The 12,500-nt window shown below is 41.0% G+C and overlaps 1 protein-coding gene and 1 long non-coding RNA gene across 4 annotated transcripts in view; one reads left to right on the forward strand and one right to left on the reverse strand.

Annotated features, from left to right (window-relative positions):
• The window catches only part of bbs9 (Bardet-Biedl syndrome 9), a 155,021-nt gene that overhangs the window by 87,433 nt on the left and 55,088 nt on the right, over positions 1 to 12,500 (forward strand). For all 3 annotated transcript variants that reach the window (XM_034874432.1, XM_034874433.1, XM_034874434.1), the window contains one exon: positions 5,659 to 5,908. In XM_034874432.1, coding sequence (XP_034730323.1) covers positions 5,659 to 5,908 — 250 coding nt within the window. The remainder of the gene's footprint in view (positions 1 to 5,658; positions 5,909 to 12,500) is intronic.
• LOC117946357 overlaps positions 10,515 to 12,500 on the reverse strand; it is a 17,993-nt gene continuing 16,007 nt past the window's right edge. The window contains exon 3 of the long non-coding RNA XR_004657013.1: positions 10,515 to 10,540. This is a non-coding gene — a long non-coding RNA (uncharacterized LOC117946357). The remainder of the gene's footprint in view (positions 10,541 to 12,500) is intronic.

Consider the following 12,500-nt stretch of genomic DNA (forward strand, 5'->3'; position numbering starts at 1 on the left):
AAAGGGGGGAAGAGGAAGAAGAAGAGGGAGACAGAGAGAAGGGTTAAAGGGGGGAGGACCAGGAAACAGAGAGAGAGTCAGAGAGGGGGAGAGAGAAGATTAAAAGGATGATGAGTAGAAGTCAAGGACTTAGTTTCATCCAATGTCCGACTTCTTTTTTTATTTCTTTATTTTTACATTCATCCTGCGATGTATCTGTATATTTATGGGCCAATTATTAATTGATTGGTTAACTAATTCATTAATTCGTTCAGTCATTCATTCATTCATTCATCCATCCTCAATTCATTCTTAAATTAATACCAGTCATTCTTTTAGGCCATCATCCTTTCATTCAATTTGTGATATTTGGATTGGGTCCACTAAGTGTGCATCAAAATGTTATCTTTTATATATTATAATATTCATTATCACAGGTCTCGGTGCATGGCCTGATGGGCTTCAGGCAGCTTGGGAAGCTTCTCCAGAGAGATGAGTAAGTTCTTGAGATGAGTCAGAGTCTTAGTTTTTACATGGAACTGGTCAAAAGCTTTATTTTGATGTAAGCCCACTGTATCAATTGGAGTTGGTCTAGATGGACGTAGGAGCATTTTCAATGTAAATCTCCTGTCGTCCGAATTCTGACAACTGGACACTAAACGGACACTATTTTGATAGATTGTAGCATTCAAGCTGCACATGTAAAGCTATAAAAGGGGTAGGACAGTCAGTCTGCAGAAAAAGTACCATGCAGTTATCATTCCCATTTTTATACTCATCTTTCTTTACGCCTCTTTAGTGACAGACACTCCTCTTTCCTGCATGATTACAAAATGACCTAAACACTAGATGTCATGTGTCACAGTAGCGTAGATTATGTGATTATCAAGATGGAATACAAAGTGCAAAGAACAGGGTGAGCTTTTCTTTCTTCCCAGAAACATGTTTTAGACAAGAAGAATCCCTCTGACAGCAGTTGTATACGCCCGGGATTGTTTATCTGAACGAAATAGACAAAAATGTTTAGAATGAGGTCAGAAAGGAAAACCGGGAGCAGAAATTCTTCCTTTCTGCGCTAGAAGAGGTGGACAGAGTGAAGAGGAGAAAGAGAAGGAGGAGCGCCAGAGGAAATGCATCTGTGTGGTATCTAAGGAAACGTCTTATTTAGTTGCAGCCAACCAGAACACCTCCCCCTTTTCTTCTTGCATTCCTCGTGCTTTTCTCTTTCCACTCCATCTTGATCATCCTTTCTTTCTCTCTCCTCTCATTTCTTGTGCTTCTCTTCCTCCTTTTGACCTCATTATCTTCTCCAACCACTCTTCTTCATGAGCCTTCCTGTCAGTTCCTGCTCTATCTTTATCTAACCTCATCCCTCACACTCTTCCTCTTTTCCTCACCTACTTACTCCCTCCTGAATCCTTTCTTCCTTTTTTTGTCTCTGCATCTCCCTAATCTGTTTTCTCTCTGTCTCTTTCTTCTTTTTCCTGTCCGTCCTTCTCTCTGTGTCTCATCCTCATTTACCCTTCTTAAATCTCTCCCTCTTGCTGTAAAGGCTTTTACCTCCTCTTTTTCCCTCTTGTTCTTTCTTTTTTTCTGAACCTCCCTCCTTTGTACCTTGTCCCTCTCTCTCCCTCTTTTGTCTCATTTCCCATCTGTCAGTCACCTCTTGAGCAAAGTGGCTGATGCTGTCTGTCTGCTGGCTGTTCATGCATGACCCCCACATTCTCCTGTCCTCTGTTTACTTATTTACAGACTCCATCATACATCCATACAGCCTGCCTCGCTTTCTTTGCTCTTACCCTAACCCTTACTCTTTTTATTTAGGCTTGTACCATCGCAGAACTATTTACAGCACTGGAAAGAACATTTTTAGATAAACATTCTTTGCAGAATGGAATCAAATGGTTGTCTGATCTTTATGGAGTTATAGAGAATTATTGAAGTGAGTATGGCATGTTTCCAACCTGCAGAATTAAAGGATTTTTTTTATAAGCTACATATAGCGCCATGATTGTGTTACACCAGGTGTCGTTTGTATATGAAACATATCAGTTTTTTTATCAGTTTGGTTCTTTATAACTGGCACCCCAACTTTACAAGAACTTCCCCTCAACCCTGCCCAGTTTTCCAAAGGAATAATGTCGTAATAATGCAGCCTCATTGCCCATCTGAGTGGAGCCAGTCTGATAGTAAAACAGAGGTGCCAATACAGGTCAAAAAGGAAAATTCAAGGTCATCAGCAATGTCACATCCTGTCGAAGCAAAGTGATGGACAATTAAATGCACGCAATCACATATATGTGGTGGATTACACTGTAGTAAACCTCATGATGTTATACTAGAAACCGCTGGTCCATATTTTGGTGTTTGATGAGCATTTAAACACATTGTTACTCTAACTGATTTTGTGTATTGTTTTTTTGTTTAACTTGTCGCTGAAGCACCAACAAAGATCCCTGTTAAAATAACACAGGGCTGATGTCTGAATGGCTGCCACATGCTTTAGATTCCATATCTAGAACCATATCTTCACCATAATTTATTTCCCATAACCACAATCTTTACCCAGCCTTAACTTTACTGTTGTTTCCATGTGCAAGCATTGTGGAACATGGGTAAAGCAAGCTTTTTTTTAACTTAATCTGGGGTTTTGCAGGATTGTCCAATTTTATTGTTTTACATCTTTAATGCTTGACCAAATTCCGTCATTGCCTTAGTCCATCTTTACATCCTTCTTCATCTCTACGAGCCTCAATTCCTCTGTTTCTGGTTCATTTTGGCCATAAACTATATAAAGAATGTACAGTAACGCTACACAAGATAATATTCATTCCATAATTCTGTAAGGAAATCATGAATCAACTGTTTAAAAAATCATAATGTCTTTCATTAAAATCTAAATTAATATAAATCTAAGAAAAGAATATCTAATAATATAACCTTATTGCACAAGCTGAACTAGAGCTTTGAAATGTTAGTTTTATATTTTGAATTAAACTCACCCCTACAGGCTGCTTCTGTCCATTGAAATCAGTCGTTTCTTTATACCATGTGAGGCCTAGTGATATTCAGCAGCATTTACAGTAATTGGTGGTATTTTAAGTTAATTTTACCCAGAAGTTGGACACTGAAAGAATGTGCAACTGTTGCATGCTGAACTAAGCCAAATCCAGCTTTTCATGTATTTTTTTTTTTCAGAAAAAGGAATACACTGATTTGGTCAAGGGAAATGATTGTGTGGAAGATTTTCTTTCCCCTGGAGACTGACTGTACAACATTGTTCTCCAGAACCATAACTCAGGTTTCTCAAATTACTTTCCCAGTCATGATGAGGATGTCAGGACTGCGGGATTGCTGTCTGAACTCTTTGTCTCTTTGGGAGTCCTCCAAGGTTGTGTGTTGGGCCCGGGAACATTTTATCCATGGTCATCCAATAATGTTGCAATCACACCTGGGATTGTAGAACTTAATATTCCTGATGCCGTTTGTAAACTGTTTAAGTGCAAGAGACTCATAAGACTTAACAAGAGAGAAAAAAAAAAAAATCTCTACGTCTGTACTTCATCAAAGTGAAAACAAAGAAGCTACTCAAGGAGATTGTTTACAGACAGTGCAGACAGTAATAGCCAGCCTTACGTCATACAAACGTGTGCTATGTTTCATGAATCATTAGCATTAACGTCCTTAACCTAACCTCAACCCTTAACATTAAAAATACATCAACTTTAATTATGTTGCACTTTTCAAAACTGTTACAAAGTGATTTACAAAATAGAAATGAGAGACACAATGATGAACACAATTTTAAAACGACACAGGCTCTTCATTTTTTATCAATATTCACAAAGCCCAACTCTTTGATACATGAACACAAGGGATACGTGAAGTATGACAAAGCACTTCCTTTGCTCTTCAGACAAAGTTCACTTTCAAAGTCTTCCCTTAAAATAGCATTGCATGTGCATTTACCCAAAGTCTCTTTAAAAAGTGGAACATGTTCCCTTAAAAAAACGCTTTAGTCTTTAAAGATTACTGAATAATACAATACCTCTCTTGTTTCTGGGTACAGGAAAAAAATCTCTCTCCAATTTTGACATTAGTGGGAACTTTGTCTTAATTTATCGCACTGGCCTCGGTCCAAGACTGCTCCACCTTGCTTTGCTTCCTTTCTTGTTCAGGAGGATGAATGTCTGCAGTTTAGGTCTAAAGACATTTAATTTTCCTCCGCAGCATGTGGAACGTATGTGTCAGTATGTGCCAAGTTTCCACAGAAACCTGCCGTTGTGTTGTTCCGAGCATTTGATAACCTGGTGAGGTATTGTGGTAAGAATAGGTCACCCACATCCCATCTCTCCTTCTCTTCCTCTTTCCCCTTTCTACTCCTCCTCTCTCATTTTCTCTCATTGTGGACTCTCCCCCTCCCCCTCCTCTCTCCCCTCACTGTCCTCTCTTTCCTCCGTTCTTTTATCTGCTATTCCTTGGTATCTGTCTTTTTTTCTGCCTTTAATATCAGCCTTCTTCTCTATTATCATCTCATCTCCTTAACCTCTTTCTCTCTCTCTCTCTCTCTCTCTCTCTCTCTCTCTCTCTGTCTCTCTCTCTCTGTCTCTCTCTCTCTTTCTCTGTGTCTCTCCTTGTGTCTCTCTGTCATCATCATTTCAGGGTTGATTACCTGTCATTATGGCTCATTAGGGGCCTATCAGCATGGCGGCAGGCATGGGGAGGAAGGGGGTGCGGGGTAAGCAAAGAGGGGAGAGTGGGAGGCTACCTGTCAACACACCCTCGACCCCCCCACACCCCCACCCACCACCACCACGCACACACACACACACACACACACACACACACACACACACACACACACACCAGGCGCTGAGTAACCCATCCAAAGTCATTCATTCAGGCTGGTTATGGGTTCAGGAGTTTGCAGTACAACATAGGTTCATGTGTACGCTCACGAGTGCATGAGATCAGAGATGTCCAGACTAGATATCTTGGCCAGAGACGACAGAAGGAGAGAGTGTAACAAAAGACATGTTTCTCTATCCTCGTTGCCTTTTATTACCTGTGTGTGTGTCTGTCTGTGTGTGTGTGTGTGTGAGGGCATTTGTCTGTGTGTGTGTGCATGCGTTTCCCTTCGATTCCAAGTTTTATTATTTCGTTGCTCTTTCGTAAATGTCAGGAAGATCGTTAAAGTATCATGATTTAAAGGTCAATGATTGTGTATTAAATCTTTTCTGCCTCCTCTTCATCTCGTCTTTTCATCAGAGTTGACCTCCCTTTTCTTCCTTTGTCTTCCTTTTTCTCCTCCTCAGGCTCCTTCTCTTTTTTTCTCGGTTCTTCTCCTAATTCATTTTCTTCCGCCTATGCTTTCCTCTGCGTTGCTCCTGTCTTTTCTTCCTCTTTTCTTCTCTTCCCTTCTTCTTCTAAATGTTCCTTCCCTCTCATCACCCCATTTCCCATCAATCCCTCCTCTCCTCTGCTCCCTTTTATCCTTCTGTTCGCTCACCTGCCCTACATCTCCTGGCCCTTTTGTCCCTCTTCCCTCTTTTTCTTTTCTGTTCTTCTCCTTGTCTTCTTCTCCCTTTTTAAAATGGTAAATATTTTTTGATAAATGTAAGACGGGAAAGAAAGAAAACTCAACAGCATAATCAAATGTTATCCTGTTATTCTCCACAGGGCTGGGAGGAGAGCTGCGACGCCGCCGTCTCCCACCTCCTGCGGAGCTGCCTTTCGCGGAGCCCCAAGGACCAGGCCACGTCTCTGGCCCAGGCAGGAGGCCCCGTGCTGGGCCTGCCCCGTGACATCAGCCGCCTCAAGAAACACATCACACTGCTGTGCGATCGCATTAGCAAGGGTGGCCGCCTCACCCTGGCCTCTGAGGCCAATGTCCCTGTGCCACTCCAGATCCAGAACCTGGCCATTCCCGGTGAGTCTGGGAGGGGAAGGAAAAGGGGAGATGGAGGTGAGGTCAGGGGAGGGATGGATGGGTGATTGAACAGACAGCACAGGAGAGTGAAGGAAGGCAAGAAGTCGACAGAGTATATGATGTTGTAGTGAAGCAAAAGGAGGCCGGGTGTAAAAAGCTTTTTACTCTGATACCAGAAACTGCAGATTGCCTTCTGGTCCCAAGTTTCTTTTAACAGTTTTTCAAGCCTTAACTAGTCTTTAGCGACAACATTTCATTTCTGGGATTGTTCAGGTGCCGCCGGATGTCCCTCATTTCGGCTGGTTGTGCACCACCTTCTGCTTTCTTTGTGTTGTAATTTGGATTTCTGAGGACTATGGTTAACTGCTCCTCAGATCTCTGCAGGGTAAATCCAGACAGCTAGCTACACTATCTCTCCAATCTGAGGTTTCAGTTGCACGACCAAAACAAACTTTGAACTTAAATGTGTTCAACCAAAACAAGTTCCTTCCTGAGACTAATTGGTAGAGGCACCGTGGCTCCTTCCGATGCTTAGCGGCGCTCAAGACAATTGTGATTGGTTTAAAGAAATGCTAATAAACCGTTTTTCTCCCATCCCAGAATGCTGTGTGGACTAGCCAAACCCTCCTCCGCAGTGCTGTTAAAGAAGGTCTGGCTATGCAAGACTAAGCCTTAACTAACTGGTTTTAGCTGCCAAAACTTGATCTTTAATCATAGTAGCAGATCAGAACTCACATATGCCCATATGAGTTCACTTTTTCTAATCACACCATCCAAAAAAGTTGGGGTGGAGTGACTGAATCTGTCTGGGTATTTATGAGTACTTTGTGTCCCCTGGTGAAGATTTTAAGCTTCGGCAGGCAAAAACATGTAGTCTATTCATCGTTCACTTGACAGCCAACACACAGACTCATATTTAAATGCGTCCGTACACACACCCACAGACACACACAGAAAATACTGCATCAAGTACACACTTATAACACACACACACTCACACAAGCACACATTGTACATGTGAAATACACAGTGCAGATACACTCATTAAAAATAGATATACTCATACACACATATAGTTGCATGTGCCAGGTACACATACTCATAAAATAATACATACACATCACACACACTCTTTAACACACACAAACACAACTATGCAAACACACACCTTACGGATCATTTAGTCTTGGCTGAAGTTTATAGAGGTCCTTCTGACAAGATCATAAATTACTCTCCTCACTCCTTTCATTCACTCGTTCCTTCCCTCATTGGCCTTTTCTCTGGGTTTCATAAATGAAACTATGAAGGAAAATCTGTCATTTATGTTTAAACCTGTTTCAGCAAATTAATTTATAGACACAAAGAAAAATAGACAAGATTTCTCTTTCGTGTTGAGATGCACTTCTTATTTATCTTGGATGCATATTCCCTTCATGCAGATTCATTTAGCAGTGCTGATTCTTTTCCTGGATTTTTTAGGCCAGACTAGATATTTGAGAGTTTTAAAAATAAATTTAAATATCCATTATATAGTGGACTTTTTATTTTATTTATACATAAACATAAAACATTTTTAAATTGATCATTAAAATGTGATTATTAAACAATTATGGACGTAAAAAAAAACACCTACATGTGTCTTGACCGAAGCATTTTACAGCAGCAACGTTCCCTCGGCTCGCTGGTCTCAAAACCCCTCTGGTAATAAGCGGGGCAGCTAAGACCAACAGGACCACGCGCATTGCTTTTGAAAGGATGTGCAACACAGAGAAGTCATTCTACAGTCAGCTCACGTTTTAAATTTCCTCAAAAATCAAGGTGTCACCCAGTGAGGGGACATTTAACACCAGGTGCCCTATCTTGCACCTCACGCACCGTAAAGCCCAACCCAACGGTCTTTGCTAGTTTAAGACCAACGCAGTTGTCAATATCTTGTCTAGCACCCGCGTCGTTTACAGAGCAAATGCACCTGCAACCATGGGCGTGATGGTCTTTCAGGGTGGTGTGTTCAGGTGCATTCTTGGGGTATTGCTATCTTGATGCAGCAGGAAGTGATAGCATCACTGACCAATAAAAACCTGGTCTAAAGTCAGTAACGCAGCATTTCATTGTTATTTTAATTGTGAATTAGTAAATGGGACTAGTCTTATGCACAGTGCACGCACACTATGCTTGTTACACACACACAGGTAAGTGCAGCAGGACACACACATGCAAAAGATTACAAATAAATATGTTATGGTGCAAATTGCAATGCGCCAAGGTACAAACAAGCCTGGCTTTTAAAGGGAATGGGAGATGACACTCTGATTGGTTTGATGCATATTACGCCCAAAACACACCTCTGAATTAATGAAGACACTAAGTATAACCCTTTTGAACCATGCGCCTGGCGCATGGACCCAAACGTGGATTTGGACAGGCCCTAAACGCACCTGTGCCAGGCGCTTCACTCCATGCGCTTAAATTGTTAAAATAGGCAATTTCTTTCCTGATGATCACGGATGTTACATACATATGCAGCTCTGTCCTGCCTTACGGTTCCATTCCTTTCACTCAATGATGTAATTTTGTAGGGAAATGTGTTCTTATAAGAATGTATCCAATAAGTGTACAGTTTAACAGAATCCATCCAGTATAGATGCTAAAAATTGGGCTATACAAGATTGTTTAAAATCAAGTAATTTTCTAACTTAATTAGACTAAATAGAAGAATTGTCTGCACATCCATGATGCTTTTCGTAATATCCTGTTCAGATCTGCTGCCCAATGACTAGAGAGGGACAAATCCGCCAGTCAACATAGAAGCTACACTGGCAGAGCGCCAATAACTCAACAACGGTAGAAATGGGCCCATTTACGAGTTGCTATGCGTTAGAGTAGCTAGCCAGCAAGCTAAGAGGATGACAGCTCGACATCCCTTTCTTATTTCTGTCTACAATTGATTGATTGATTGTTTCTCCAGCTAACTGAAAATAGCCATCAAATCGGAGATGTGGGGGGTGATTCAGAGGTTTGAAATCAGGCTTCTAATTAATACTACTAACATTTAATACTAAATGTTGTGTCTTTGAGAATTAGCTGTGTGCGTGCGTCTATAAAACTTCACAGGCCTGTTTAAAAGTCACTATAGTGATTACAGTAATGGTAGACAAAGAACTGAATTAGTTGTGTTGTGTGTGTGTGTGTGTGTGTGTGTGTGTGTGTGTGTGTGTGTGTGTGTGTGTGTGTGTGTGTGTGAGTGTGAGTGTGTCTGTGTGAGTGAGAGAGGAAAGAGTGTGAGTGTGTTTATGTTTCCTTGTCATGCGGTCTCCCCTCTCCTTTGGTCTGCTGCCAAAATTCACACACACTCTTACAGACCACATACAGTACACACACCCCACAAACAGCGCTGCAGTAAACAGTCGTTTGTTAGCCGTCGCAGATGTTGCTTTTTCACCCACCCGTAAACGTGCATACTTGTTTACATTTCCAACAACACCGGCGGCAACCATTTCCCACCAAGACCACAAACACACGCACACACACACATTCTCTGGGATACCACACAACAAGCCCCGCTTCATTGGTGCAGAGTGTGTGAGTGTTAATGTGTTTATGTGAGAGTTTCTGGATATAAAAACCTTATTTGGACAGAACCACACTGAGACGGACATTATCACTCTCTTTGTTGGAGGATGGCATCAGGATCATGTTCTTCATGCAGGGACAGCGGGGTGTTCTTTCTTTTTTCTCCTTTTATGAAAAAAACTAAATAAACTAATTCATTGGTAAATATTTAGCTGTAATTTAATTGACACAGCTGTTTGAAAATAACTTGCATAACAATTATAATTGTGATTAAACTCTGTAAATAAAAGGCTGTAAAGTGTTAAACACATGTAGCTGACTACACATGAATAAATTCCATTTGGCTTTACTAAATACACAATCACCTGTTACATTAGATATTACAGCAAGCCTTTATTGTATGATTCGGCGATAAAGAGTTATCCATTAGGTTAGTAAAATCTTTTTCTACTTCTTAAGTTGACAAACTGTGCACTGAGCTGGAAATAAAAACTAAAACAGCGGATGGGAGCTAAAATGCAAGATATATTATATCATTAAATTGTATCACCAGTTGTTTTCTTAGCTCTATACTGCACAGCTTTGCCACTTTTATTACTATATTTCAATGAATTAAGACAGGAGATGAATAGGAACACATTAAAGCTGTTATTATCAGTGTTATTGGTAATAGGTACTAACATAATCCCAGTTACATGTACAGTTTCTCTCCCTTCTCTCTGTCTCTCTCTCTCTCTTTCACATATAAACAACAACAAGGATTAATACATCTGATATAACAATACAAGTAAACAGGATACTTATGATATAATTGTAGATAAAAAACAAATTATGTGCTTGTCCTTCAAAGGGTACTTTGAAACAATAACAAAAGAATAGAAAAATAAAAATGATAATAAATAAAAGTATCTATTTATTTAGCCTTGTAATGTTGCAGGAGAAGACTTATTCGGTTTTTAAGTCTTCATATTTGGGACATGTTCATAGGAAAGGTAATTCTGTTTCTTTATCCTGGTGTCTGTGTGTGTGTGTCTGTGTGTGTGTGTGTGTGTGTGTGTGTGTCTGTGCGTGTGTGTGTGCGTGTGTGTGTGCAAGCGCATGTGTGCCATTCTCTCTCTCACTTTCTCTTTTTCTTTCTCTCTCTCCATCACTTGACCCTCTCTCTCACCCTGATGACATCATTCAGACCATTTGGCTTTAACAGCTGCATACTATACACACTCTCTCTCTCTCTCTCTCTCTCTCTCTCTCTCTCTCTCTCTCTCTCTCTCTCTCTCTTTATCTCGTTATTATGTATTCTCATGTCTCAGTTCTTTCTCTTCTTTTCTCATAATGTTCACAGTCTGATTAAAAGCAAGCAGACACACAGACTAAACGCACATCCTCCTATCCACACACCCCTGTTGTGTGTGTGTGTGTGTGTGTGTGTGTGTGTGTGTGTGTGTGTGTGTGTGTGTGTGTGTGTGTGTGTGTGTGTGTGTGTGTGTGTGTGTGTGTGTGTGTGTGTGTGTGTGTGTGGTTATTTTTACAGTGTTCCACTGGTAGCTGTGGTTTGGGGCCTGCATCTATTTTAGAACCTAAAGAGAGGGGAGAAGATGGGCTGTGCACACATGTATTTATGTGTGTACATGTGTAAGTTCAGAGGACACAGAGCAAAGGAAAATACATGTAGTATGTGTAAGTGTGGGTCATGTCTTGTGAGCAATCCTGACCAGCTGTCTTTGTTCTGTCTCTGTGGTGTTTCCAAATTGAAGAGTTCTCCTCCAGAATGCTATATATAAAACAGCTGAACTCTATTTTAGAAAGAATCAATCACTACCTGAAGTTCATTGTTCAATAAATCTTAAATGTTTGAGGGTTTCTGTATTTTCAGCCCAGGACGGTTTCTTGCTGTTCTGTAAAACTCAAAGAAGTAACTGTAGTCACTTTACTAAAATGTCAAAGGTCTCTTTCGACATATACACAACTTATATAACATGTGTGTATGTCTTTGTAGTACTATAAAGTGGTCTATAGGTTTAAGCTAGACAGGAGACCAGGTGTCTGATTCATACACACACACTCACAAGTTTTAAGGGAATCACACTTCTGTTTTTTTATGCGTGTTTTGAAAGGCATGTATGTGTGCAAATGTGTGGTTCTAACTTACAAAGATGTGTATGTTGAGGGGGATTAAAATAACATAAAGCCCACAGCCAAATTGCTGGGAACCACAGCAGCACTGTGTCACCCCAATCTTCAAATCGCAGCCCAGAATAAAGCAGGAATGCGCTGGTGCCTCCACACTGCAGACCAAGACAGGACTGTCTATTGGAAGCAGCTTCACCACTCAACCAAGCTGTTCAGAACTGTTCCAAAACTGGCCCGAAGGCTCCCCAAAACTGTCAGAGACCGGCCCGAACGGTCCCACCATTTCCCAAACTGTTAAATTGGCTGGCACTTTATTCAAGTTGTCCTCAAATCGTTGTGGCCTCATCCAAACCATCCACATCTGTAAACAAATTGGCCCACAAATGTTCAAAGTGTCTCAAACTGGTACTGCTAGTTTGCCACTGTCCCCGGCTGTCCCCAGCTTTATCTAAACTACAATCTCAAAAGTGCCACAAACTGTCACTATTGTAATCTGAAATAAACTCCATCTAAACTGTCTCCAAACATCTGCAGATGTTCTCTAACACTCCCAAACTGCCCCATAAATACAGGCATCCATTCTGTAATAATAGAAGCAAGAGACTTCCTGGTGACTTTAACAAGCTGAGGAGCCGAATACGCTGCGGAATATTATGAGAGAGCAAGAGAGAAAATGAGAGACAGAGCAGATTGTACATCACTGAACTGTAAAGCTATTACAACTGGGCAGTGTTTTAAAAATCTAATCAAAATTAAAGCTGCAAACAGAGTTGGACAGGCCCTCGATCCTCTGTGTGGGTCGGGGTTACTGGCGGATGCCACTCCTTGCAACCGTGCATTAGCGCGGCACTCAGACACAACCAATTGTCACCAATGAAAAGGGAGCTCCTTG

Source organism: Etheostoma cragini, chromosome 6 (genome assembly GCF_013103735.1).
Source record: "Etheostoma cragini isolate CJK2018 chromosome 6, CSU_Ecrag_1.0, whole genome shotgun sequence".
NCBI lineage: Eukaryota > Metazoa > Chordata > Actinopteri > Perciformes > Percidae > Etheostoma > Etheostoma cragini.